Source organism: Suncus etruscus, chromosome 6 (assembly GCF_024139225.1).
Source record: "Suncus etruscus isolate mSunEtr1 chromosome 6, mSunEtr1.pri.cur, whole genome shotgun sequence".
Classification (NCBI taxonomy): Eukaryota; Metazoa; Chordata; class Mammalia; order Eulipotyphla; family Soricidae; genus Suncus; species Suncus etruscus.
Genome location: NC_064853.1, coordinates 24,530,331 through 24,557,304, shown reverse-complemented (window position 1 = coordinate 24,557,304; position 26,974 = coordinate 24,530,331). Strand labels below are relative to the sequence as shown.

Sequence of the window (26,974 nt, the reverse complement as noted above, 5' to 3'; positions counted from 1 at the left end):
AAAAAATCATACCAGACCATTTTGTTCTAACTGATGTTTGAGATGACCATTCCCTCTGCAGAAACTCTGTGCACAGATGCGAAGTGGTCAAAGCCTGAGGTAATAATGAATCGCAAGTAAGTGGCATGGCCATCACGTACCTGTGGGGATAATATGGATGTCATCAGTAATTTAATTTAAAAATTTTTGTGGTGCCAGACCCGACTATGATAAATGCTTACTCCTGGCTATATGCTCAAGAATTACTGCTGTGGGTTAAGGGTCCATACAGGATACCAGGGAATTGAACTTGAGTCATTGACGTGCAAGACAAGTTTCCTACCCATTGTACTACTTGCTCTAGCACCAATAATTCCAGCTAACTGTTAAATAAGTGCAAAAGAAATAAATGACTGTAAATATAGAGAAGAGCTGTAAGACCTGGCATTCACAAGAAAAGACACGTGTGATAAATAGTCCAGAGATTCTGAAGAGTGACTGTCAAGTATCTATTTGATAAAAATAAGTAGTGGGAGTTAAAAACGGCAATTTTCTTTACATTTCTTTTTTTTGTTTTTTGTTTTTTCTGGTTTTTGGATCACACCTGGCAGCGCTCAGGGGTTACTCCTGGCTCTGTGCTCAGAAATTGCTCCTGGCAGGCTCGGGGGAACCATATGGGATACCGGAATTCGAACCACCGTCCTTCTGCATGCAAGGCAAACACCCCACTTCCATGCTATCTCTCTGTCCCAACTTTACTTTTCTAAACATGTTTTTAAAAGCATTTTGCTAAAATCTTGTTCCACAATGAGAAACTTCCTTTGTTCAAAGATGCCGCCAAAAAGGATTCCCATTACTAGCCTTTTACATATCATTTGTCTAGTAATTAATCTAGCCAAATAATCTCAAAAGCTATATATAATTTTTATAACTATAGGTGTAGTAATTCCATTCCTTGAAATTTAATGTTATCAAAAGGTAAGAAAATTACTTAAAAGAAAAAGGATATTTGCATAAGAGGTCTCTTATAGAATCACTTAAAATGAGGGGCCAGAGCGATAGCTCAGTGGTATGGCATTTGCCTTGCAAGCAGCTGGCCCAGGACAGACTTGGGATCAATCTCCGGCATCCCATATGGTCCCCGAGCCAGGAACAATTTCTGAGCGCATAGCCAGGAGTAACCCCTGAACATCACCGGTGTGGCCCCCCCACAAAAAATTACTTATAATGATAGAGGGCAAATGAAGTTAGTTAGCATTTGCTAATTTGCATGCTATTTAATTATATAAAATTATTTTAAAATAAAATTATGAAACTCATGATAAAACATTAAGTTTAAAAAGAAAACACTGTTCCTACATTATCACTATAAACTACAATGCTGGTTCACGAATCAACCCATTAGTCATAAAGGAAAAATCACTAAAGAACAATTCAGTTTACTTAATCATTCTTCTGGACCCAAAGTCAGTGAGCATATTTGGATGGCAGAGAAGGAAATTTGCAGGATTCATAAACTTTCCGCAAAATCTTTCAAATGATGAATAGAGGTACCCAGCGAGTTGTGAAGAAGTGAATAGACACAGTAGCAACTTTAACCTTCATTTTGAGAACAATGTATTTAACAGACACTGCCTCCCTTAAATAAATGCATTCACTTGTGTATCTGCCTAAACCAGGCCCCAACACCCACAGACCTAGCATCAATAGAAGAACTCCTGATAAGGCATCCACTTGAGCTGACATTCATTCCACTTATCAGGCCGAGTCCAAAGGGTTGGTCAGGGAAAAGCTGATTCTCTTTCTACTTCATCTCTGGTGTATTTGTTGCTGATCCTATGCTCCAGTTAACCTATTGAAATTTCCCTTGTCCTTTCACGCTTAAATTAACATCCAATTCTGGGGGCTCTCCAAGCCCCTCCCTGCTTTCTAGATTCCTATTCTAAAAGCTCTAAAGAATCAAACAAAATGAAGCAAAGCAAAAGAAAAATAATTACTTCAAAATAAGTGAACAGAATAAAAAATAAGTACAATCTGTTTTATACTTACTCTGATTTTATGGCAAATAAACCTAATTTAGTTAGACTACATATTAACTAATATTAATATTAGTTTACCAACATATTATTAAGAATAACTTTTTGGGGCTGGAGAGATGATACAGTGGGTAAGGTGCTTGCCTTGCATGTACCCTACCCTGGTTTTGATCTCTGGTGCCACAAATGATTTCCCAGTACCACCAAAAGTGGTCCTTGAGATCAGTCAGGAGTAAGCTCTGAGTATCATCAAGTATGGCCCCCAAACAAAAATAAAACAAAACAAAAATAACCGAGCCAAAGAGAGTGATAGGGTGTTTGCCTTGTATGTGGTTGACCCAGGAGGGACCTGGACATCCCATATGGTCCCCCAGCCTGCCAGGGGCGATTTCTGAGTGCACTGCTGGGTGTGGCCCAAAAATCAATCAAGTTAAAAACAACAACAACAACAACAAAACTCCAAAATAATCTCCAATGGTTGGTTAGGTACAAAACCTTTAATATCATGACAGGATTAACTTTCTGACAATGGAGATAAACTTAAAATTTAAATTCATTGTTCAGGCTAACAGTAATGTCTATTTCTACAATTTACTTACTAAAATCTCTTCATTTTGAAGCTGTCCCTCTGTGTGTGTTAGATCTAAAATACAAATTTAACATATATTAGTTAAGGTTCAAGATTCATGAGGATAACTACCAAGAATGATATGCAGCAAAACATGTATCAGATCTACTATAGTTAATAGCCAGTTTTAAAGGAATTATTGATGTTTGGGAGTTAAAATTTAACGTGAAAATAGGAGTAATTGCTATAATACATATGAAAGACCAACTATAAGCTACAAAATATCTCTAGCTTATATATCTCTCTGACTTATAGTGAGTATAAACAAATGTGAATTCTAGAAAGGAAGACAAAGTAAGGATAGTGCAGAATAATGGAAGGCTGACAGGTAGGTACCCTCTCCACATATAGAAGCAGTGTTTAGAGCTCTATTTCTTGCAAGTTTCCACTCATCATTATCCTTCCTGTGTCCAACACTATAATACCCTTACTTATATAATTTCAGGACAGATTAGTTCCATTTGGTCCTGAGCTCATCAAAGTATTCCTTTTGGAAACATGACATGTACCAATGATACAGTAACTGACATTATTTAGACTTTAATTGTATAATGACAATCAATTTGTTCTTAGATTCCCTTTATTTATTTATTTATTATATTTTAGGAATTAGAAATAATTAGGGTTGAGATACAGCTAAGCAGTAGAGCATTTGACTTGCATACTTAAATTCAAGCATAGTACTGTAAAATAAGAAAACAAAACAGAAACAAGTAAACTGAACTAAAAGACTCATTTTGTTCAGGATTTAAGGCCCGGTGATCTTTGACTTATGAACTAACCCTTTGTAAGTTTTATGTGCCACTCATTGAGTGTGGACTTGAATAGGATGACCAAGAAATGTGCCTGTGTCAGTATCCATAAATATTTTTTTCAGGTAATTCAGTTTCTCTATATATAAATTCTCCAATCTCCAGGCTGCTGCTATTTTCTTGATTACTGTCAGAAATAGCTGAATATAGCAAAGGGCTGTCGTTTCCACCATCCAATATAATGGTATAGCCAATATAACAGATCCTCTTAGATTCTTTGTTTTCAACTCCATGTCTCACTCTGAGACAGTGAGCCTTGTCTTCAGTGTTCAAATGGTCATTTAAAGGTGATTGTGAGAGCCTACATTGGCCACCTAGAGTTTCCAAGCTAGGAGATAATCACTCTTTATATAAGTGTTCGACTAATCACAATTGTTTTCTGGTTCATTTCTGACTCATATTTTTTTGTTTTTTGGTTTTTTGAGCCACACCTGGTGGTGCTCAGGGGTTATTCCTGGCTATCTGCTCAGAAATAGCTCCTGGCAGGCACAGGGGACCATATGGGATGCAGGGATTCGAACCAACCACCTTGGGTCCTGGGTCGGCTGCTTGCAAGGCAAACACCGCTGTGCTATCCTCTCCGGCCCCCGACTCATATTTTTTTTGTTTGTTTTAGGGTCAGACCTGGAAATGCTCAGGGTTTATTCCTGATACTGTTTTCAGTAATCACTTCTGGGTGACTTGGGGGCTATCTGGGGTGCTAGGGATCAAACCCAGGTCAGTTGTGTGCAAGGCAATGGCACTACTTGCTGTACTATTTCTCCAACCACTGCCTTACTCTATTTTTTTGGTTTTGTTTTGTTTTTTGGGTCACACCCGAAGCGCTCAGGGGTTACTCCTGGCTCTATGCTCAGAAATCACTCCTGGCAGGCTCAGGGGACCATATGGAGGATGCTGGGATTCGAACCACCAATCTTCTGCATGAAAGGCAAATGTCTTACCTCCATGCTATCTCTCTGGCCCCTTTACTCTACTTTTAAAGGAAACTTGCTTTCAAGTTCTTGACCTTCCTAGGATTATGTTGGATTACCGTGTTTCTCTTTTGTAAGCGTGTGTGTGCGTGCGTGTTTTAGTGTGTGTGTGTGTGTGTATACAGGTGGTGAATGGAACTGAAGATCTCATACATGCAAGGCAGTAAAAGAGATAGACACATGAGGTCTATATGCAGTGTTCAAGTAGAGGCTATAATTTTGTGATGATATTTAAATACTGTAAATCAGAAAGGAAAGAAGGTGGAAATTATTATTGTTTCTCTCCATATGCCAGGCACTATGTTTACAAAACCCTTAGATGTTAAGTAATAGCCCCATTTTTCAGATAAGATTTCTGAAATTCAGAGAAATTAAGTAACATGACAATAATTACAGAACCAATAGAGAGAAGAGTTTTGCATTTAAAACTAGATGTTTTCTAGGATTCCAGAGTGTTACAAGAATCATTCATGTAACTATTTTTCATAAAAGTACAACTGGCTCAGAAATCTTGAATTGCATTTTTTTTTGTTTTGTTTTTGTTTTTGGGCCACACCTGGCAGTGCTCAGGGTTACTCCTGGCTGTCTGCTCAGAAATAGCTCCTGGCAGGCACGGGGGACCATATGGGACACCGGGATTCGAACCAACCACCTTTGGTCCTGGATCAGCTGCTTGCAAGGCAAACACCTCTGTGCTATCTCTCCGGGACCCTTGAATTGCATTTTTAACTCAAAGGACAATTCTGCTCTCTCCTGTCCTAAAATAAGGCTGGTGAAATAAGCACATACCTCTTTGAATCCACTGCTCAAATTCCAATGGCTCTTTAGATGTGCTTTTTTCAATCTTCAAGGTCCGCACTGACATTGGAAACAAAATGAGTTAAAATTTTGATTAACTATTGGTTCTATGTTGTTGTTATCTCTATATTCCTCCCTGCCATCCTGAGACTATTAGGCATTAGCAGAGTGCTAAATGTATGAGGATCAAAGCAACATGAGTTTGATCACCATGAGTGATCAAAAATCACTCCTTCATTGATTTTCTGGACTTCCTATAGTAAAAATACCCTTGTGTAGCTGTACTATGGATGTTTGAAAGCATACAAGCTAGAATAAGTTGAATCAAGCATCATCCAGGTTTTTAAATTGGTAATAATCATATTAATTCTGCTCGAGTATTTAATGAGGAATCCTACTATGAGTCTGGAATATTTTTTTCACATCCAACTTATGTCTTTCGGAAAAAGCATTATTATTACTTGGAAGGTGGGATGGGCCATACTCGGCTGTATTCAATGTTTGCTCCTAGCTCTGGCTCAGGGATCACACCTCGGGTGCCAAGGATCAAACTGGATTAAGTCACATGCAAGGTAAGCGCCTCAACCATTGTATGATTGCCTTGCAGAGAAAAGTATTACTAACCTACTTTACTGCTAATCTTTTAAGAGCAATCAGGGAACTTAGACACCTTAGTGTTATTTAGTGTCAGTACTGGAGTGTCAGCATGGAAATCCACGTAGGTCAGTGCCTCCCACACATGGCAAAAGAGATTTACCAGAATGCAAACCTCTTCCTCTGTACTGGCCTGTCCATCCCCCAAACCCACTGCTCCCCTTTTCTGTTCTCAGTCCTGTGTGGGTACCTCTGTGGGCTGTATCATCTAATTCACATATCCACAGGTGGGATTTGGCCAATAGGAGATGCTGGGAGAGAATTAGAGGGCACTGGGGGAGTGATATGAGGCTGTGGGTTTCCCTCTCCCTTCTGACAAAGTGGCATGTCTTTGATAGTGCTTCTGTATTTCCTGAAAGATCCTTGCCCACAGACTCTAGCCTCAGTGGGCTCCAGCATAGTTCTGCCCTGGGACTAGTGATAGCTTCTGGGGCCTGCTAGTTTCCAATGGTTCACCATTCATGGTTAAATTTCCTTACCCCAAATCATAATTTTGGGAATTAGTCCTATCAATTTCTTCTGTTGAACTAGATGGGAATTATTCTGTTTCCTACCATCATTTCCCCAAAACTATCCTTAAATACAAAGCAAGAGAAGAAGTATGGTCCAATGGACAATTATTCTCTGAAGTTCCTGAAAATGCCTTTGTTAAAAAAAAAGGTTAACTTAAACTAATATGGATGTGCATGGAAATGTAAAAAAATACTATGCCTCTAATGTTTAAGGAGTTACATAAGTTTTATGGCTTTAGATTGCTTTGTGTGCTGCTAAGAAATATTATAATGTATTACAATCTGGGAACTTAAGGGACAAAGTAATTGTACATGGGTTCTGTTTTATTTATCTTAATGTTCTTTGGCTGAAAGTTCAATTAAGATATCAGCAAGGGGACTTCTTCTGAGAATTCTGTTATGGGTGATTGTCTTTTCACTGTAACTTTACCTTGTCTTCTTTCTTTGCATCTTTGATCTCATAATTAAAAATTAAAAAAAAGAAATATCAAAAAAAAATAGCTTGAAATGGGGCCGGAACGATAGCACAGCAGTAGTGCGTTTGCCTTGCATGTGGCTGACCCAAGGCAGACCTGGGTTTGATCCCCAGCGTCCCATATAGTCCCTGAAGTCAGGAGTGATTTCTGAGCACAAAGCCAGGACCAGTGTGGCCCCAAAACAAACAAAAAAGTGTCAACCTTTTTTCCCTCCTTGTTTTGGGGCCACACACAACAGTGCTCCAAGGAGTTTAGTCAGGATCACTCATGGTAGGGCTCCAGGACCATATGTGGTACCAGGTATTGAACTTAGATCCACGACTTATAAGGCAGATCCTCTCCCCATTGTACTCTCTGGTCCTTTGATATGATTTTTAAGCACTAAGTTACTGTGCCTTTACCACCCCAAGTATTTCAGAGCCTCTCCCTCTGTCCTATGTCACTTAACCCATCAAATCCCTCTTTCCTCAGTTGATACACTCAGTTCTTCAATCAAATCCCAAGAGTTTTAATTAACTTATTCTAGTTTCCTCTCTTTTTATATATCACAGATAAGTCAATTCATCCATTATTTGTTCTTTTACTATTTTCTTATTTTACTTAAGAAGATGTTTCTAATTCATCCAAATTACAGCAAATTTCATCTTCACAGTAGGGATCTGTGGCTACATCTGCTTATGCTAAGTGATAACCTCCTGGTGGTGCTCAGGGTAGTAGATAAGGTATGGATATCAATATTGAATCACAGTAAGTCGTATAAAAGCCTTACATGCTGTGCTACCTCTCTATATCTACATTTCATATTTTTATAGCTGTATAATATTTCACTGCTATTATATACCACAGTTTCTACATTAAATAATTTCTTGTTAAAATTAAATTTTGTCCATATTCTGGATATTTTACTAAGCACTGTAAAGAATAATCAGTGTGCATTTATTTCTTCAAATTCACATTTTTGTGTTTTAGGATCAAATACCAAGGAGTGGGAATACTGCATCATATAGGAGGCATATTCTTAACTTTGAAAAAAATCTCCATAATGTTTTCCTTAATGGCTAAATCTTAATATATTCTCATCAACAATAGATAAGGGTTTTGTTTGTGTATTCACCACATCCTTGACAATGTTCAATGATTTTAGTATTTTGATATACAAAATTATCACTGGTATCAGATAACTTCTCATCTTCATTGTCATGTTTGATTTATGCTTACCAGACAACTTGTGACAATAAAGATTTTTCTATGTTTATTTTTCAACTTGTCAACCTTATGACCTCTTAGGAAGGTATTTAACACCTCTCTCCAATTTAATGAGGCAATAATACTAATATATATTACTACTACTAAGAATTGTATCTTTAAAAATACAACTGCTTTCTTCAAGGGTGGAGAAACCCTGTATCTCTTAGGCCAAGGGAATTCCCTTTCTATTTTCCCCAATATTTACTGTGCTTATGCAGAAAAAAAAGAAGCAGCACAAAATAAAATTTTTTTTTTGGTTTTGTAAAAAAAAAAAAAAAAAAAAAAAGAATTAAGAGGGCCAGAGCAATAGGACAGTGCTTGCCTTATATGTGGATAGCCTGGTATGATCCTTGGCATCCCATATGGTCCCTCAAGTACTACCAGGATTGATTCATAAATTCAGATCCAGGAATAACCCTTGAGAAATGCCAGGTGTGGCTCCCAAAACAACAACAACAACAATACACACACAGAAACAAAAAGAATCAAGGGGCCTAAGAGAGAATTAATTCAACTGGCTTAGCATGCAGGAGCTCTGGGTTCAGTTCCCAGCACTACATGGTCTTCTGAACACTGCCTGAGTGACGCCCTTCCTCAGAACAGATTGGAAAATAGCTCTCACTTCTAAGTGAGGCCAAATTAAAAAAAGAAAGAAAGAAAATCAAAACTGTTAGGTATAAATAATCAGGGTTATCAGAATTTGACAATAACTTCAGGCAAATGAATCTGGAATAAAGATGTCAAAGAATCAAGCTGGCTTCTTGACATCTTTTGCCAAAAACTTTCACACAGTAAATTGCATGGAAATTATTATAGTATTGGAAGGGTTTCAAATGTGCTGTTTCAGAGAGGCTAATTATGCTCAAGGCAGTTTACCAGTATGCTCCACCCCTACTGCAGCAATAAACTGAATTCCATGCTGTTAAGGAAAAAAAAAATGTGTTCTCAAGTTTACAGACATGCCCTCAGCTTATGGAAAAATTAAGAATAAAAATTAATGTATGACTTGCTTACCAAAGTAAGTTTGGATGACAAGCTTTTCAATCCTTACGTGTTTGTGAAAACAAATAATGAACTCTTGAGGGAACATTCCAGTGGTGGTCCAAAATGTCTCTGGATTCCTATTGTTCATTTTAAAGAATAAGAGAACAGAGTAACCAAATTAAAATGCTTAATCTCTATGTTCTAGTAAATAAAAATTAAAAACCACAAGGTTCTTATAACATCTTTCTAACTGTTCATTTTGTCTCTAATTTCTTCCCAACTTTACTCATTCATCTTTACCATTTCCAGATGAGTATTTTTAAACATAGAATTTATGACACCCTTCTCCAAAAGCCTTCAGTAGCTATTTATTGCCTGTAAATCTAAATTCCTTAGAAAGGGGATTTTATGGCCTGTATATTTTGGTTCCAAGTCATCTCAATTAAAATTATCCAGAGCACCTATCTCTGTCTCATCTCTTCTGTTTTTAAGGCTCTTGTTAAATCCTGAACTCTCTTAATCCAGCCACTGTTTCTCATCTTTAATATATCCAACAACTAAAATGATGGTTGACCAAGAATGATGCATATAGATGTATGCTGAAAGTACATTGGGTACGGTGCTTGCCTTGCCTGTGGCTAATCCAGATTTTATCCTTAGTATCCCACATGGTCCCCCAGCACCATCAGGAGAAATACCTGAGTACAAAGCCAGGGGTAACCCTGAGTGTCACAGCATCAACAAAACCAAAACTAATAATAAATAATAATAATAATAATAACCCCACAAAATACAATTCTGTAACCATTGCTAGAGTAAGGCACTTTTCTTGCTTTTGGCTGCAATGGCTCAACTGTGGCATAAATCCTGGGTACCATATATGGTCCTTGAGCACTGCCGATGGGCATCCTAGAGAACAGAGCCAGGAATAGCCCCCAAGTACTACCAGATATGGTCCCCCAACTAAAATAAAACAGACAAGAATAACCTACAATTATATCATGCAGATACATGTGCCTGTGCCTTAGAACATAAGAGACTCGAACAAAAATATGCCATTCCTTTGCATAAATGTTTTCCTTACTTTTTGGTTCCATCTCTCAAGTATGGCAAATCAGAACCATATTCTCCCTCTTTTGCACTCACATCATACTCAGTGTGTTTTTAAAAATTACTATTAGTGGGGCAGGAGCAGTGGCATGAAGCGGTAAGGCATCTGCCTTGCCGGCACTAGCCTAGGATGGACCATGGTTCAATCCCTCGGCATCCCATAAGGACCCCAAGCCAGGAGTGATTTCTGAGCGCATCGCCAAGAGTAGCCCCTGACGTTCAAAAAGTGTGCCCCCCCCCAAAAAAAACAAAAAAAATATTAGTAGTACTATTATGACTTATTTGGTTTGGGGGCTATATCTAGCAGTGCTCAGGAAGTTTATTCCTGGCTCAATGCTCTGAGATCACTCCTGGAGATGCAACCAAGCCAGGTCGCCTATATGCAAAGCATATTGCCCCAGCCCATTGTACTATTTTTATGGCCCTCTTTTTAAAAATAATTTCTTGTTGGGCTATACTCATTAGAACTGCAAGGACCAAACCTAGCTTCTGCATGCATACCATGTGCTCTGGTGGACAGAACTATCTTCCTATCCCATTCGTTGTGTTTTTAAGGCTCTTGTTAAGTCCTGGACTTTTTGTGCCCAGCCACCATTGCTCATCTTTATATTGCCAACAACTATTATGATGGCTGATCAAGTGTGGGTGCATATATATTTACAATAGCCAAAATCTGGAAACCACCAAATCTTCCCAACAACAGATGAGTGGCTAAAGAAAATGTGGTACATCTACACAATGGAATACTATCCAGCTGTTAGGAAAAAAAGTCACAAAATTTGCCTTTACATGGATGGATATGGGGAGTGAAATATGTGAATTCACTTATGCTGAGTGAAATAAATCAGAGGGAGAGAGATAGACTCAGAATAGTCTCACTTATCTGTAGGAGTTAAGAAAAATAAAAGACAGTATAGTAATAATACCAAGAGAAAACAGAGATGAAGGCCAGAAAGACCAGACCATGATATGAAGCTTACCACAAAGAGTGGTAAGTGCAATTACAGAAATAACTACACTAACAACTACCATGAAAATGATAAAGAGAGAAATACAATGCCTGTCTTCAAGACAGGCAGGGGTTGGGAGAGGAGGAAAATCGGGGACATTGGTGGCATGAAAGTTGTTCTAGTGAAGGAGGTTTACATTTTATGGCTGACACCTAACTACAAATGTTTATAACCATGGTGCTTAAATAAATTATTATTAAAAATAGATTAGGGGCCCGGAGAGATAGCACAGCGGCGTTTGCCTTGCAAGCAGCCGATACAGGACCAAAGGTGGTTAGTTTGAATCCCGGTGTCCCATATGGTCCCCCGTGCCTGCCAGGAGCTATTTCTGAGCAGACAGCCAGGAGTAACCCCTGAGCACCGCTGGGTGTGGCCCAAAACCCAAAAAATAAATAAATAAATAAAAAATAGATTAGACTAGATCCTATGTCATTCAAAGAAACAGCAGAAATTCAAGTTTAAATAACATCATGTGTACTCATTAGCTGTAGGGATGACCAATAAACAAGTTTGAATATTTTTTTAAAAAAGTGAGTGCAGGGGCCTGGAGAGATAGCACAGCGGCGTTTGCCTTGCAAGCAGCTGATCCAGGACCAAAGGTGGTTGGTTCGAATCCCGGTGTCCCATATGGTCCTCTGTGCCTGCTAGGAGCTATTTCTGAGCAGACAGCCAGGAGTAACCCCTGAGCACCGCCAGGTGTGGCCCAAAAACAAAAACAAAAACAAACAAACAAAAAAAAAGTGAGTGCATATAGATGCCTGCTGAAAGAAAAACTTGTATTCAATTTCATCTACATAATATATATAGTAGATACACTAATATTTTTCTTCCTATTCCTCCTCCTCCTTTTAGACCACATTCAGTTGTGATTCTTCTTTCTTTTGGGTCACACCCAGCTGTACTCAGGGCTTAATTCAGCTCTGTTCTCAAGGATCACTCCTGGAGGGCCTTGGGGACCATATGTGGTGCCAGGAGTTAAGCATGCATAAGGCAAGTGCACTATCCATTATACTATTTTTCTGGTCCTCAATTCTAATTTTTTTATAGGGGCTGCTCCTGGAGATGCTTAGCCTGACAGGGTAAGCCTGAAGATTTAGTGGTTGACAGTCATACTGGCAATTCTGGTGAAGGGGAGGGGGACATGTGGCATGGTGCTGGCAAGTGAGAACTCAGGTCCTTCTACATAGGCATCAGTCTGCCATTTGAGCTATCATTTCTATTTTAACCATCTAATCCAGAGAGTTTTGATTTATACTAATATACATAAATGTGTATACTTATATAACTGTTATCTCACAATAACCAATACCCCAGTAAGATCAGTACAGAGCCAGGAGACAACCCTGTGAGTTCAGTCCTGATCCCCAGCACTGCATAGTTCCCTGAGCACTTCCAGGTGTGGCTCTCCCAAAAACTGAGCCTGGAGTGGATGTGGAGAAGGTCCCTAGCACTGCTAAGTTCAAAAACAAACAACAAAAAAGACAATTGAAATGATTTAGGACTTTTTTTTCTTCTTTTTTGTTTTCTAGGCCACACTCGGTGGCACTCAGGGGTTAACTCCTGGCTTTATACTCAGAAATCATTCCTGGCCAGCTCAGGGGACCATATGGGATGCTGGGGATTGAATGTGGGTCAGCCTCATGCAAGGCAAATGCCCTACCCACTGTGCTATTGCCTGGGCCCCATCTAGGACATTTTTATCATTGCAGAAACCTCTCTTCTCTTTCCTTACACACAAGTCATCTGTATCCTTTAAACACACATTGTTCTAATTTCTGATTTCTACCAATGTTTGCTTATTTATTCTTTTGTTTGGTAATTGCATTAGATATTTGGATTGCTTTAGTTTTTTACTGTTAGGAATAAAGCTGCAATAAATATTCTGTACAAAGGTTTTTGTGGACATATATTTGTTTCTCTTGGATAATTACTAGGAGTAAACTGTGAGGTCAAGGTATGTTTAAGAAATAGAACTGTTTTTACATTATTAGAAATGTAAGAAAAGTCTATTTGCTTCACATCCTTGTCAATATTTACTATTGTTATTCTTTTCCATTTTAATCAGTCTAGTAGAGGGGATATGGATGATGATTTTTCTGATAAAAAATTATGCTAAGGGGCCTATCTTTACTTAGCCTAGTGGCTAAAATTGCCTGCCTGTAAGCTGAAGTCATGAGCTTAGTCCCTGGTGCTGAAAGCACATGTATGAACCCAGGCCTGCAACTCTGCTGTCTGGGATCCCTAGCTCTAAAATAAAGTCTGTGATCATCCAGAAGTATGAGCACTGCTGTCAGGAATGCCACTCTAGTTGAGTACGACAGCAATCCTGTTTTAGTTTTGGTCCATACCCAGTGGTTCTTTTTTGTGTGCTTATATCCCTGGTGACGCTCAGGGATTACTCCTGGCCATGCGCTCAGAATGATGGGGAATCGAACCACGGTCAAGCAGACGCCTTACAGCTCCACGCCACCGCTCCAGCCCGTGTGCTTTTTTTTAAAATTTATTCAAAGAAAATACATCGCATAGTTGACACAATTGATCATAATGCATTTGTTTCAGGAAGAGCAAAGGCAAAGTTATTTAAAAAAACAAACAAACAAACAGTAAAACTAAAGAGATGGGAGAGAACGAAAAAGTTCAGTAGCAAGCATATTTTGGGGGGGGGGGGTTTGGGTCACACCTGGCGGCACTCAGGGGTTACTCCTGGCTGTCTGCTCAGAAATAGCTCCTGGCAGGCACGGGGGACCGTATGGGACACCGGGATTCAAACCAACCACCTTTGGTCCTGGATCAGCTGCTTGCAAGGCAAACGCCGCTGTGCTATCTCTCCAGGCCCGCAAGCATATTTTTGAAAATTATTGAATCACCAATTAAAGGCCTAGCAGAAGGTGTAGTAAAAGCTTTTTTTTTTTTTTTTTTTTTTAAGGTTAAGCATTAAAGAAATACAGTAAAAACGGTGTTAGAGCAGCAATTGTTGTTTGCAGAGGCCCAGAAAAATATGGGGGACATGAAAAGGAAAAGCCTTGGCCTAAATACAAGGAGACCTTACCCCTAAAATTTTCTGGCATAAGACCAACTCTGGGCTCCAGGCATAGTAGGTTGTCCAACCCAAGTCATTGTGTTGTCAATAAACTTTTTTTTTTGCACAGTTGCTGTTGTTGGTGTCAGTCAGGTTTCTGTAGTTAAAGATCCTGGATTCTGTGCATATCCTACATCGAAGTCAGGATGATGTGGAGCATCCTCTAGTTTCACCTCACAATTAGAGGGCAATGTGGAGAGCCCTGCCCTGAAAACAGGTTGTTGTTGGTAAGTCTTCTGGGTGTTAAGGGAACCCTCTTTGGAGTTGGTCGATGCCAACATTGGTAGGGTCTTCCCTGATAGAGGATTGCTTCCAGGTCCAATGGTCCTCAAACTATGGCCCGTGGGCCACATATTGTATTTGTATCTGTTTTGTTTCTTCATTGCAAAATAAGATATATTCAGTGTGCATAAGAATTCGTTCATAAGTTTTGTTTTTACTATAGTCAGACCCTACAATGGTCTGAGGGACAGTGAACTGGTCCCCGGTTTAAAAAGTTTGAGGACCCCTGTTAGACAATCTTGGTTGTTTTGTAGATGGATGGCATCCCTAGTTCGTGAATGAACAATGCCCGTTCTTCTGAGGCCTGAGTCAGGTCATTATGACAATGTACAGGGTGAAAGGTCCCACTGCATTACAAGATTTGTGTGTTCCTATCTCTATTAGATAAGAACTTGTTTATATGTTTAGTATTTTCCCATTTTAATGTGCCTATGCAAAAGAGGAACAATGCCACTTGGTATTATTGATGCATATGAGGGTCACTGGGACAAGTCCAACATTCCCTTAACTTGGTTTTAACATAAGCTCTAAACCAAGGGACTCTTCTACCAGAATTCCTTATTGAACAGATCACAAAGAGAAGAACAGAACTAAACAGTGGGGGAAATTGTCACTGTGTAAGAGAATATTCAGTAAGGGTTAAAGCTGTTAAGGAAATACATATAAGATATTCATGTATACATGTTCCTTTTATGTCTTCTGAAATAGTTGGTGGTGTGTTAAATCCGGTGCACCACTTTGGCCTGTGATTTGACCTGTGCAGTCTTATAACCGGCTGATGATAGTCCCATATCAGGAAAAATCCTTAAGCAGTGACTTCTCAGAACCGAGTCTTTTAGCAAGCAAAGGTCCACAATGAAGGAAGGAAGAGGAAAGGAGGCCTCTGAGAGTAGATCAAAAGCAACAGTGTATGGGAATCTTCTCAGGCTGAGAGTCTATCTTATCACTTAGGGTGCTGTTTGGCAACTGGCTTTATATGGGGATAATGATCTACGTTTTTTTGTTTGTTTGTTTGTTTTGTTTTTTGGGCCACACTCGGTGGTGCTCAGGGGTTACTCCTGGCTGTCTGCTCAGAAATAGCTCCTGGCAGGCACGGGGGGGGGGGGGGGGGCCCATATGGGATACCAGGATTCGAACCAACCACCTTTGGTCCTGGATCGGCTGCTTGCAAGGCAAACACCGCTGTGCTATCTCTCCAAGCCCATGATCTACTTCTTGAGGAGCCAAGAACTCTCTGGCCCCCTGGGCAGGCACCCGGGGATGGCCCTGGAGTCCGGAAGGAAGGAGAGGGGAGACAGCTGGAAGCCTCCCTGGCTCCCCAGCACCCTAGGGAAAAGGCCTTCGGCCTGGGGCTTCCCCGTACCCCATGCTGGCAAAAGCTAGCCTCCAGAACAAGAAAGCCTGTGTGCTTATTTTTAATTTTTTGTAGGGTGGAAGGTTTTGACCACATCTGGCAATTTTCATGGATTACTCATGGCTTATTGCTCAAGGAGCTGGGGTCGCTCCCCCTGGTACTCAAGAAATTGAATCAGGGTATGGCTCCAAAACAAAACCAAAACAAAGCAGACTGCACTGGGTTGCTAGCTCTTTCTAATGCATTTTCACTTAGGGTGGTCCCTCTTTTTCATCCTCCTGTACTTCTCTAAATTCTAGGGTTCTGCAGAGCCTGCATGGCTAGAAATGTAATTCCCTTGACAATATTACATAAATCCCTTTTTTTTTCAGATAAAAATATAATAATGATAAATAAAGTAGGCTGGAAATGTAGCTCAGGTTGCCTTGCCTCGCATGTGTAAGTTCCATCCCGGGCAGCACTGGGGGGTAAAAAAAATTACTATTTTAAACATGCTTCCTAAACAATGATAATAGTAGCTCAACTCCTACCTCATAAAAACAATAAAAATTAATTCAAGATGGATTATAAACATCCAATTCAGTGTTTCCAGAGATATTACATGGGTTAAGACATCAGTCTTGCACACAGTTGAATCCTTGGTACGAAACACCATCAGATATGAACCCAAAATAAGCAAACTTAACATATGTGACATTTCTTATATGTAAGAAAGGGCTGTAAATATAGTCTATTATGATCATGTGACTTGTGTATGTGAGGCCCTGGGTTCTCTCCCCTAGAATCACAAAAAAAAAAAAAAAAAAAAGAGTAAAAAAGAACAAAGAAAAGCTATGACTAATCAATAAGCACATGAAAAAGTTTTTAGCATCATTTCTTTCACCCTCCCCTCAGGGCCTGGTGCATGCTAAGTATGCACACTAATACTTCATTTTTCTATATAATACCTTTATTTAAGCACCATGATTACAAACATGTTTGTAGTTGGGTTTATAACAAAAAGAACCCCCCCCCTTAACCAGTGCAACCTTCCTACCACTAATGCCTCCCATTTCCCTCCTCCCCCACCCTCCTACCTATATTCTAGACAAGCATTCTATTTCTCTCACTCACTACCATTGTCATGATAGTGTTAGGCACACTAATCTTCAGAACTAACTTCAAGGCCCTAAAATGGAAGGCTTAAATAAGATGTATACTGAAGTTGTCCTACCTCTAATGACACACTTCTGTAATTCAGACTCTGGGTATTATACAGACACCAAGAAGGAGTTCTGACTAAGGAGAGTAACAGCACAGCCAGCACTGTCACAAAAGGAGTTTTCCAATTGGGAACTTAAAATTCTGATAATGATACTTGTCTCTGTTAGAAAAATCTTGAGCACTATGACAAGTAGAAGTAGGAATGATTATCAAGAAGAGGGGAACCAACCAAGGAAGGTGACTAATATCAAGTGAAACATTTATTTCAGCACACTGTTTATACAAATTATATAATACTATAATATAATCTCCTGTAACCTCTGATAGGATATTAGGCAATAGATAGAATATTTATATAACTATTTACCAAGAAAATCTTCTAAGAATAACAATCACTTAAACATAGCTTTCATAAATTGAGGCAGTTTTGCCTTAATAAGCCACTTATAAAAACTATTTGTAGGGGCTGGAGCGATGGCGCAAGCCTTAAGGCATCTGCTTGCATGCACTAGCCTGGGATGGACCTCGGTTCTATCCCCCCGGCATCCCATATGGTCCCCAAGCCAGGAGTGATTTCTGAGCACACAGCCAAGAGTTATCCCTGAGCATCACCAGGTATGGCAAAAAAACAAACAAACAAACAAACAAAAAGCCTATTTGCATAAAAAGATCAGTTTAGAAACTATAAAGAGTAGGTTAAAAACTTAAGTGTGCACTGAATTAGTGTCCATTTAAAGTACCAAAAGTATTATATACTGTCAGGTAACATAGTTCATCAAACATTTATTAAATATTTAATAGCATTAGTTATATAAAACACATAGTTCCTGTACGTAAGGAGTTTAAGAATATTAGTCATGCTTACCCATCAATAATATTTTCAGGTGGGTGTTTTTCATCACTTGATGTAGCTAAAATCACTTCAGCCCCTTCAGAGCTCAAACAAAGATCAGGTGTTTTCATCTTAAAGTGCTAAACCTAAAAATGAAACAAAATAAATCAAATAGCAAAAGCAGCTTGTGAATTTTCTGAACTGTCTCCAAGAAAAGGGAGAGGAAGTCTGTTGCCTAGCACATAGTCTAGCAACTAAGATGTTCAACAAATGGAAGGGACTCTAACACATTTGTTTACCTAAGTAAACTTCTGGCCTCTCTCAGGGGAAAATGCATAAAACAAATCCCCAACTACTATGATATTATTCTTCTGTTTCCTAAAATAAAAGGTCATCAATAATTATATGGAAACTTCATAAGCTAAAATAATTAGTAAAGAAAAAATTATTTACAACTACATTTCTAATATTAAAAAAAAAAAATCTCAACCAAGTGATCTGAGTGATAGTACAGCGGCTATGTGGTTTGCCTTGCATGTGGCCAATCCAGGTTCAATTCTTAGCATCCCCAAAAGTCTCCTGAGCACCAAAAATAAACAATCTTAATCATAAGAGCTGATGCCGTGGAAGTGTTTAGTCACACTCTTAACAAATGAGTAGAAAATAGTATTATTTATGTATTAAAAGACATCACTTTTTAAAAACAGAATGTAAAGGAGAAGACAATCTTACTATTTAGTAGGATTTTTTTTTCTTTTTGAAGGGCCTGGGGCCACACCCATCAGTTATTCCCAACTTTTGTGCTGAGGGATCACTCCAGGGGATGCTTGGGGGACCAAATCAGTAGTAACAGGGATTTAATCAGGGTTAACCACATGCCAAGTCCTATCTCCTGTTTTTATTCATTTTATTTGTGGGGGGAGGAAGGTTTTGGCCACATCTGGCAGTATCCAGGGATACCTCCCTATTTTATTCATTTTAATTTTTTTGGAGGGGTCACAACCACTAGCTCTAAGGGGTTCCTCCTGGCTCTGCATCAGAAATTGCTCCTAGCAGGCCCGGGGACCATATGTGATGTTGGAATTAGAACCACTGTCCATCCTGGATCAGCTGCATGCAAGGCAAATGCCCTACCATTGTGCTATCTCTCCGGTCCTTCATTTTAATTGTTATTATTTCTCCACTCTCCTAATGATATTTAATCTTTTCCCAGTTTTTTTAAATAAACAAATATGATATAACACTTTGTGGAAACATCTATAGCACATATGGGAAGCTTTGTTTTTGTTTTTTATAGAAGTAAAATTGAAGAAGTTTAGATCATCTTCCATAACTGAATTTGTTTTCTATTTGTAACAAATACTACTAACAATGTATGGCAGTTTCTATTTCCTCATATTCCCACTTGCTTAGCATTACAAGATATTTTGGCTCTAGGCAATCTCATTGGTATGAAATGATAACTCAGTAAATGTTTCAATTTATATTTCCTTAACCACTAGTGATGTTGAATAACAGTCTTCTATTATTTATTATCCTTTGCCAATTTTTCTATTTTTTTCTTTTTATACTTTTTGATTTGTAAGAGAGTATTTATTTTATTTTATTTTATTTTATTTTTTGGTTTTTGGGCCACACCCGGCAGTGCTCAGGAGTTACTCCTGGCTGTCTTCTCAGAAATAGATCCTGCAGGCACGGGGGACCATATGGGACACCGGGATTCGAACCAACCACCTTAGGTCCTAGACCGGCTGCTTGCAAGGCAAACGCCACTGTGCTATCTCTCCGGGCCCTATTTTATTTTTTTGGTTTTTGGGTCACACCCGGCAGTGCTCAGGGTTAACTCCAGGCTCTACACTCAGAAATCGCTCCTGGCAGGCTCAGGGGACCCTATGGGATGCCGGGATTCAACCACCAACCTTCCGCATGCAAGGCAAACGCCTTACCTCCATGCTATCTCTCCGGCTTCGAGAGTGTTTATATTTATTTTCTTTTTTGGTTTTGGGACCACGTCCATCGGTACTCAGGGATCACACTTGGAGGTACTCAGAGGACTTTATGTTTTGCCAGGGATCAAACTGAGGTTTTCCATATGCAAACTTAACTTGTATACTCTATGATGGTATAGGAAGTTTAAAAATAAGATATTCCACATATATTTCTGAGCAGACAGCCAGGAGTAACCCCGGAGTAACCCCTGAGCAACGCCGGGTGTGGCCCAAAAACCAAAAAAAAAAAAAAAAAAAAAAAAAGATATTCCACATATAAGTGCTTTCTATTATGTATGATAAGTATCTTCTCCTATTTTCTGGCTTAATTTTAAACTCAATTTATGGGCTGGTTAGTTGTTTAGTGTAAAAGTTTCTCCCTAGCCCCCTTTTCTGTTATTGAATACACATGCAGGAAAGAAAACAAACTATAAGTAGAAAGCTCAGTAAGCTTTGACAAAGTAAAAACATCCAGGTAACCACCACCGAGGTAATCATTATACAGCTGGAAAAAAAATGACCAGTGGTGCACAACAGCTCAATACTGAGCATAGGCTTTGCATGGAGGCTCTGCCTTGTTTGATCTCTGGCACTATCTAGTGCCCCTGAACCCCAAACACTGCTGGGAGTGGCCCCAAGTGCAGGGAGCAGTCCTCAAGCACCACCAGATATGACCCCCACACTAGAGAAACCTCATGTTCCTTCACAATTTTTATCGTTTCCCCACTTTATTTCTAAGACTGTAACTTTTATCTGAACTTCATAGAAGTCATGTTGTACTCATTTGCACCTGTTTATTGCCATATGATTGAGACTTAACCAGGTTTGTGTACCAAAGTTGAAAGTAACTATGTAAATCTCTGACCCAACCCCCATCTACCTCAACTCTTAACAAGATCAAAGAAATCAACTGCTGAAAGGAGCTTTACAGGAAACTGGGTGAGAGCTGAACAACAAACATTTCTTTGGTCTGGGGAACTTAGATCCCAAAGTCCTGATGAAAATAGGGACAAACTTGGATACATGAAATCAGAAGTAAATTGAAATTTAAAACTCCCTGATAGCAGCTCAGCAGTAGAATGCTTACTTTGCAGAAGTGAGGCCCTGGGTTCTATCTGAGCTGTACCGAAAGATTAAAAAATAGAAAACAAGGGCAGGAGCAATAGTAGGTAGGTGCTTGTCCTGCATGCAGCCAACCCAGGTTCCATTCCCAATACCTTATATGGTTCCCTAAGCTCTGCCAGAAGAGAAGTGACATATTTTTGAGTCTTCAAATCTAGAATCAGTATGTACTCTTTGAACCCAAGATCGGTATGCATTTAAGATGTCTAAATTGTTTCATGATTTTCTCTAAACATACCTTCAACATTTTTCATCAGATATTTTATGACTTATGGTTTTCATTGCACTGTGAATGAGTTCTTAAAAATAACATTATCGCCGGACATGTGGCTCAAGGGCAAGTACTTAAAATGTTATTTAAAAACATCTTGTTCTTTACCATACAAGCAATATTTCTAACATTTTGCTATTAAATGTACTGTTTCTAAAGGTTTTGATGACATTCCTCAGGTCATCAGATTAAAGTTCCTTCCTCTGGCATTTTTTTTTCCTTTTAAGCATGAATGAGCATTGAATTTGACCAAATGCTCTCCTAGTAGTTACTAGAAAGTAATTTTTCTACAGGGTGTTAACATGACCAATTATTTTTTTTCCAACCCCCATGACCAATTATTTTTAAATGTTATACTATCTCTGGTTACCACTATAAACTCTGTACAATCAGTGTGTGGTATTTTTTTTTACAATTTAGTTACCATGATTTACAATGCTGTTAATGGTAGGGTTTCATACATATAAGGTTCCAGTTCAATAGCCTCCACCAGTGTCGTCTTCCTTCCACTATTGTCTCAAGTTCCCTCTGTCCCAATCTACAAACACATGCACACATACTGTGGGGTTGTTTTGGGGGTGGGTTCTTTGTTTTCAGGCCACACCAATAGTGGTCAGAAGTTACTCCAGGCTCTGCACTCAAGAATCACTCTTTGCAAGTTTGGTGAACCTAATTTTGATTCTGAGGATTGAACCTGGGTTGGTCTCATGTAAGGCAGCAAATGCTCTAACCATTGTGAGATTGCTCTGGCTCCAGCTCAGCTCTATTGCTTTTGACCATTGTTCTCTTAATATATTCCTTTATATCCCATGTGAGAAAGGTCATTCTATGTCTCTCCTCTACCCTCTAGTTACATCTACATGGTAACAACTACATCTATATCTACCGATATATGTAAATTTAGATATATGTTTTGGAGTCACACCCAGCTGTACTAAGGGATTACAACTGGCAGGCTCCAGTGGCCAAATGCGGTGTTAGGAATCCAACCTGGTTGACTGATGTTGCAAGGCAAAGCACCCTTACTGCTCTACTACTGCTCAAATACCTTACCTGTAGTTTAAAGGCTAATAAAGATCTCTCAAGCATTCATATCATAGTGGAGTCATTTTGCTAACAAATTTGCTTTGTTATTCAGTTTACATCAGGTTTGGAATAAAGGTTATATTCCAATCATAAAAAGCTGCAGTTTCCTGATTTTCTAATTGTTGAAACAATTAGTGTAAGATAGGGGTTACTTGACCTGGTGAGTTTTGATTTTTTTCTACCATTTTCTTCAATTTTTTTACAACTTTGTGAGGAAAATTTAAAATTTGTACTTCACATAAAATTACCTTATGTTCAATGGCATTTTTTTTCTTCTCTCTTTTTTTTTGGGGGAGGGGGGTTGGAGCCACACCCGGCAGGCTCAGGGGTTACTCAAGGCTCTGCACTCAGAAGTCGCTCCTGGCAGGCTCAGGGAACTATATGGGATGGTGGAGATTGAACCTGGGTCTGAATCAGGTCATCCACGTGCAAGGCAAATGCCACTCCAGCCCCTCAATGGCATTTTCTATTGTGATTTTTTTAATTTAGTATTGACAGTGTTAAAACTATAGTAAGATTATTGAAAAAAATTCTGTTTTAGATGCTGTAGCAACAGTACAGTGGGTAGAGCACTTGCTTTACACATGGCCGACACAGGTTTGTTCCCTGTATCCCCTATGGTACCCCCAGTACCTCCAGGAGTGATTCCTGAGTGTAGCAGTAGTAACCTCTGAGTACCACTACTTGTTAAAAATAAACAAACAAGGGCCCGGAGAGATAGCACAGCGGCGTTTGCCTTGCAAGCAGCTGATCCAGGACCAAAGGTAGTTGGTTTGAATCCCAGTGTCCCATATGGTCCCCCATGCCTGCCAGGAGCTATTTCTGAGCAGACAGCCAGGAGTAACCCCGGAGTAACCCCTGAGCACCGCCGGGTGTGGCCCCCCCCCCAAAAAAATATATATAATATATATATATATATATATATATAAAAGCTGGTCCTTTACAGAAAAGATATGTAAAATCTATGTTTGATTGATTATAAAGTCACTATAAGGCAAGAATATACTGGCTTTGTCCCAAATGGAATGGAATGTGATTGCACATTAATTCAGATAAGAAAGAATTACATTTTATCCAATGTAATAGCAAGTCACCATGCCAGTAATAAAAAATAATTATGACCTAAGACTAGATGGTGACTAAGATTTGGTTTTTTGCCTTCAAGTACAGAGTCAAAAGAAGTTGGGTAAGATGCAACTAATAATTTAATATTTAGAACAAGGTGTTCAGTACTAATAGCATATATTAAGTAGAACATTATCAGATATGATATTGTTCAGAGGAGACCAAAAAGTTCATCATCATCTATATTAACTGTGTTACACGGAAGTTGAAATTATAAGAGCTGAGTTATTTCAAGAGATAATTTACCAAGAGAAATGTGATTCATTTTTTTAATGGGGCTACTCAGGGCAGAGCTTGAGGCTGGCAGTGCTCCTGGTTACAGCCAGAGTTATAACTGGTGGTGCTGGTGAGGGTCATTCCATATCAGGAGTTGACACCAGGACCTTACACATTCGGTATGTGCTCTTTTGCTTGCCTCCTCAGCTCCATGACAAAATTGTCTAAGAAAATCACAAGTGTTGAGGCTGAAGAGATAGTACAGGAATCAAAGTACACATTCTTCATGCAGGCAATCTCATTAGATCTCTGGGACCACATTCTCCAGATCATGACAGGGTGCAGCCCTGAAGGCCCCAAACACTGCCAAGGTGGCCTGGACAATGCATCCTTTGTACCTCACAGTGACCCATCCAAGGCTCTTTGGGAAGGGCCTCGTGGCCATTTTGACATCCTGAACTTAGTGAGGGGTGGGGGTCATCTTCCCACACCCTCAAATAACAGGTGCTTACAAAAGCAAAATGGACTCGAATTTTTCTTTTATAACTCTAAGAGGCTGGACTATACTCAACACGTATATCACTTTCCCAGATCAAAAAGGCACAAACTTAGAAGTAGAGACACCCTAAGTTTAGGGGTGAAAATAAAGAGATTGTAGGATTAAGAAAAGAAACTGCTTTAGATCTATTTTAGAGCGATGCATCTGGCATTAAAGGATAGTAGAACTATAAAGATGTTTATTTACCAAATGTTCCTTTTCTGAACCACAAGGGAAGCAAATACTAACTTGAACACCAAACTTAGTTCATACTTTCTAGAACCACCAACATCCTATTTCTGTGTTGGGGCAATGATTGAATTAAGAAGAAATGACAGAAGTTGGGTTCTCTTTGAAGTTCTTTTCTTTGCGTTAAGAGCAAATCTAATCTCAAAGAGATTACAGGTTGTTGCCACTACTCCAAAAAAGCAGCTTGGGGGTACGGTCAAATTCTCTGCACTGGGATGCCTTAAAAGAAAAAAAAAAAAGAGTGCCTAAGTTTATTAAAAGAAGTACACTCTGGGGTGTCACTCGTGTCAATTATGCTATTGGGGAGGGCATCCCCAGCAGTGCCTAGAGCATCCTCCTGGCCAGTTTGCAATCACTCCAAGTGGGGGGGTGAGGGTCCAGGGACCATAGGGATTGAATGCCAAGAATTGAACCTGGATGTAGAGCGCGTGTGTCATCATCTCTCTAGCCAGAATCTTGGATCTTTTTTAAAACTGACAAGTCCATTTCCTTGATGCTCTTTATCCAGTTCTCTGGATCCCAGGGTCAGAGTCAACCTTTTCCTTCCAGTTCACATCCTTTTTTTTTTCGGGTCCTGCTTTCCTCAGCTGGTGTCTGGCCTGACCCTTGGATTCTGATTACTCTCAGCACTGGACAAATCTTTTTTGTGTGTTTTTGGTTTCACACCTGGCAGCGCATAGGGGCTACTCCTGGCTCCGTGCTCAGAAATCGCTCCTGGCAGGCAATATGGGATGCCGGGATTTGAACCACGGTTGGTCCTGGGTTGGCTACTTGCAAGGCAAATGCCCAACCGCTGTGCTTGTCTCTCCGGCCCCACCACTGGACAAATCTTGAGTTGGGGGAAAATCTCGAAAGAGAGGGGGAAAAAAAAAGTAAGACCTGCCCACCTCACCAAGGCAACCCAGGCCACGCCCACAGGCCACGCCCCCGTTTAAAAGGCGCCCAGCCCGGAAGAGACCAGCTCGCAGTCGCCTCGGGGCCTGCGAAGCGACGTTTCAGTGGCGGCTAAATTCCACTTTGCAAAATGTCGGGGGTGAGGGTGTTCGTCAGAAATATTTCCGAACTCAAGAAAAATTTTGAAGCGTGAAGCCACATAGACACAGCCCTCCCGAGGGGTCCGCCCTCTTGGCTCCCTCCCACCGCCCGCCTCCACAAGCTCCACCCGCCGCTCCCGCCGGCCCCGGGCTTCCTCCACCGCCACGACCGTTTCCAAGCGTCGGCCTCGTCCGCGCAGGCTCCCGCCCCGCCCGCCCCACGCGCGCCTGGGCGTCCCCGTAGCTCTCGGCGTACCGACTAGTCCCACACCACACCACAGCTGCAGCTCTCGCTTTCTCTCGCCTCGCCCCGCCTCGCCTCGCCTCACACGGCCCCCGAGCATGCGCACAAGCCGCTCCCGCCCCTCCCGCCCTCAGAGCCGTCCGGCTCCACCCAGCCGCGGCCGGACGCGCGCATGCGCGCACGTGCGCGCCGCGCTCTCTGGTCCTCAGAGCCGCGCCGCCCCGCCCTCGCAGGACGCTCTCGGGCACGCGCGCACCATGCCTCTCCCGCCCTCTCAGACCGCTCTCGGGCGCGCGCACAGCGGCCCCTCCCGCTCTCAGGTCGTTCTCGGGCACGCGCACTTCACTCTCACGGTAGCCCCGCCCCTTCCCGCCCCGCCTTGCGAGGCCTCCCTCCCCCTCTCGCCTCCCCCCCCCTCAGGGCCTGGCCCCGCCCAGCGAGCTGCCCGAGTCTTTCCCTCCCGCCCCCTACACGGAGTTCCCGGGCACGCGCCCAGGACGACCTCAGGCTAAGCCCTGGCCCTCAGCTCCACCCTTTCAGCCCGTGGTGGGTCTCCTTCACATCCCTCGCAGACCCATCATGTCCGTGTCCGCCGACCCCTCTCTCTGTGAGCCCTTTTCCCAAGCGAGCGCCAGAGAACTCCGCGTAGCCCTCAGCGCGCGAGATTCCCTCCCCACAGGCCACAGGCTCGACCCGGGGGCGGGGGGGTAAGAGAGGGACACGCCCTGGATCGAGCGCGCAAGCGCAATCGTGCAATTTGCTCCGCCCCCGGGTCTTTTCCTCCCGACTCCGCGGCCCCGGGCCTTCAGGTCGCCGGCCTAGAGCTTGGCCACGCCCTCATGGTGACCACGCCCCTCTGGTTGACCAGGCCCCGTCCCTCGGGGACGCACGCGCACGCGCGTCTCCCGGCCCCGCCCTCAGCACGACCACGCCCCTCCCTCAGGCCATGCCCCCAGGTTGGCCACGCCCCTCGGGCCGGGTTCAGCGCACGCGCGTCTCCTCGGCCCCGCCCCATAGTGGCCAAGCCTACCCCTAAGGCCACGCCCCTCCAGTTGGCCACGCCCCTAGGTCTGGGTCCTGCGCACGCGCGTGTCCCCGGCCCCGCCTTCGGCCCCGCCTCCGCCCGCCCGCCC

General features: G+C 41.3%; 1 protein-coding gene across 1 annotated transcript; it reads right to left on the bottom strand.

The window, feature by feature from the left end:
* IFT25 (intraflagellar transport 25) lies at nt 1–25,907 on the bottom strand. The gene is made up of 6 exons (XM_049775106.1): nt 25,854–25,907; nt 18,002–18,114; nt 9,129–9,235; nt 5,216–5,284; nt 2,615–2,658; nt 1–140 (listed from the first exon to the last, which is right to left on the bottom strand). Exons 2-6 carry the CDS (start codon nt 18,097–18,099, stop codon nt 27–29), a joined length of 432 nt encoding a protein of 143 aa, XP_049631063.1. The 5' UTR covers nt 18,100–18,114; nt 25,854–25,907; the 3' UTR covers nt 1–26.
* Nucleotides 25,908–26,974: the final 1,067 nt, after the last annotated feature.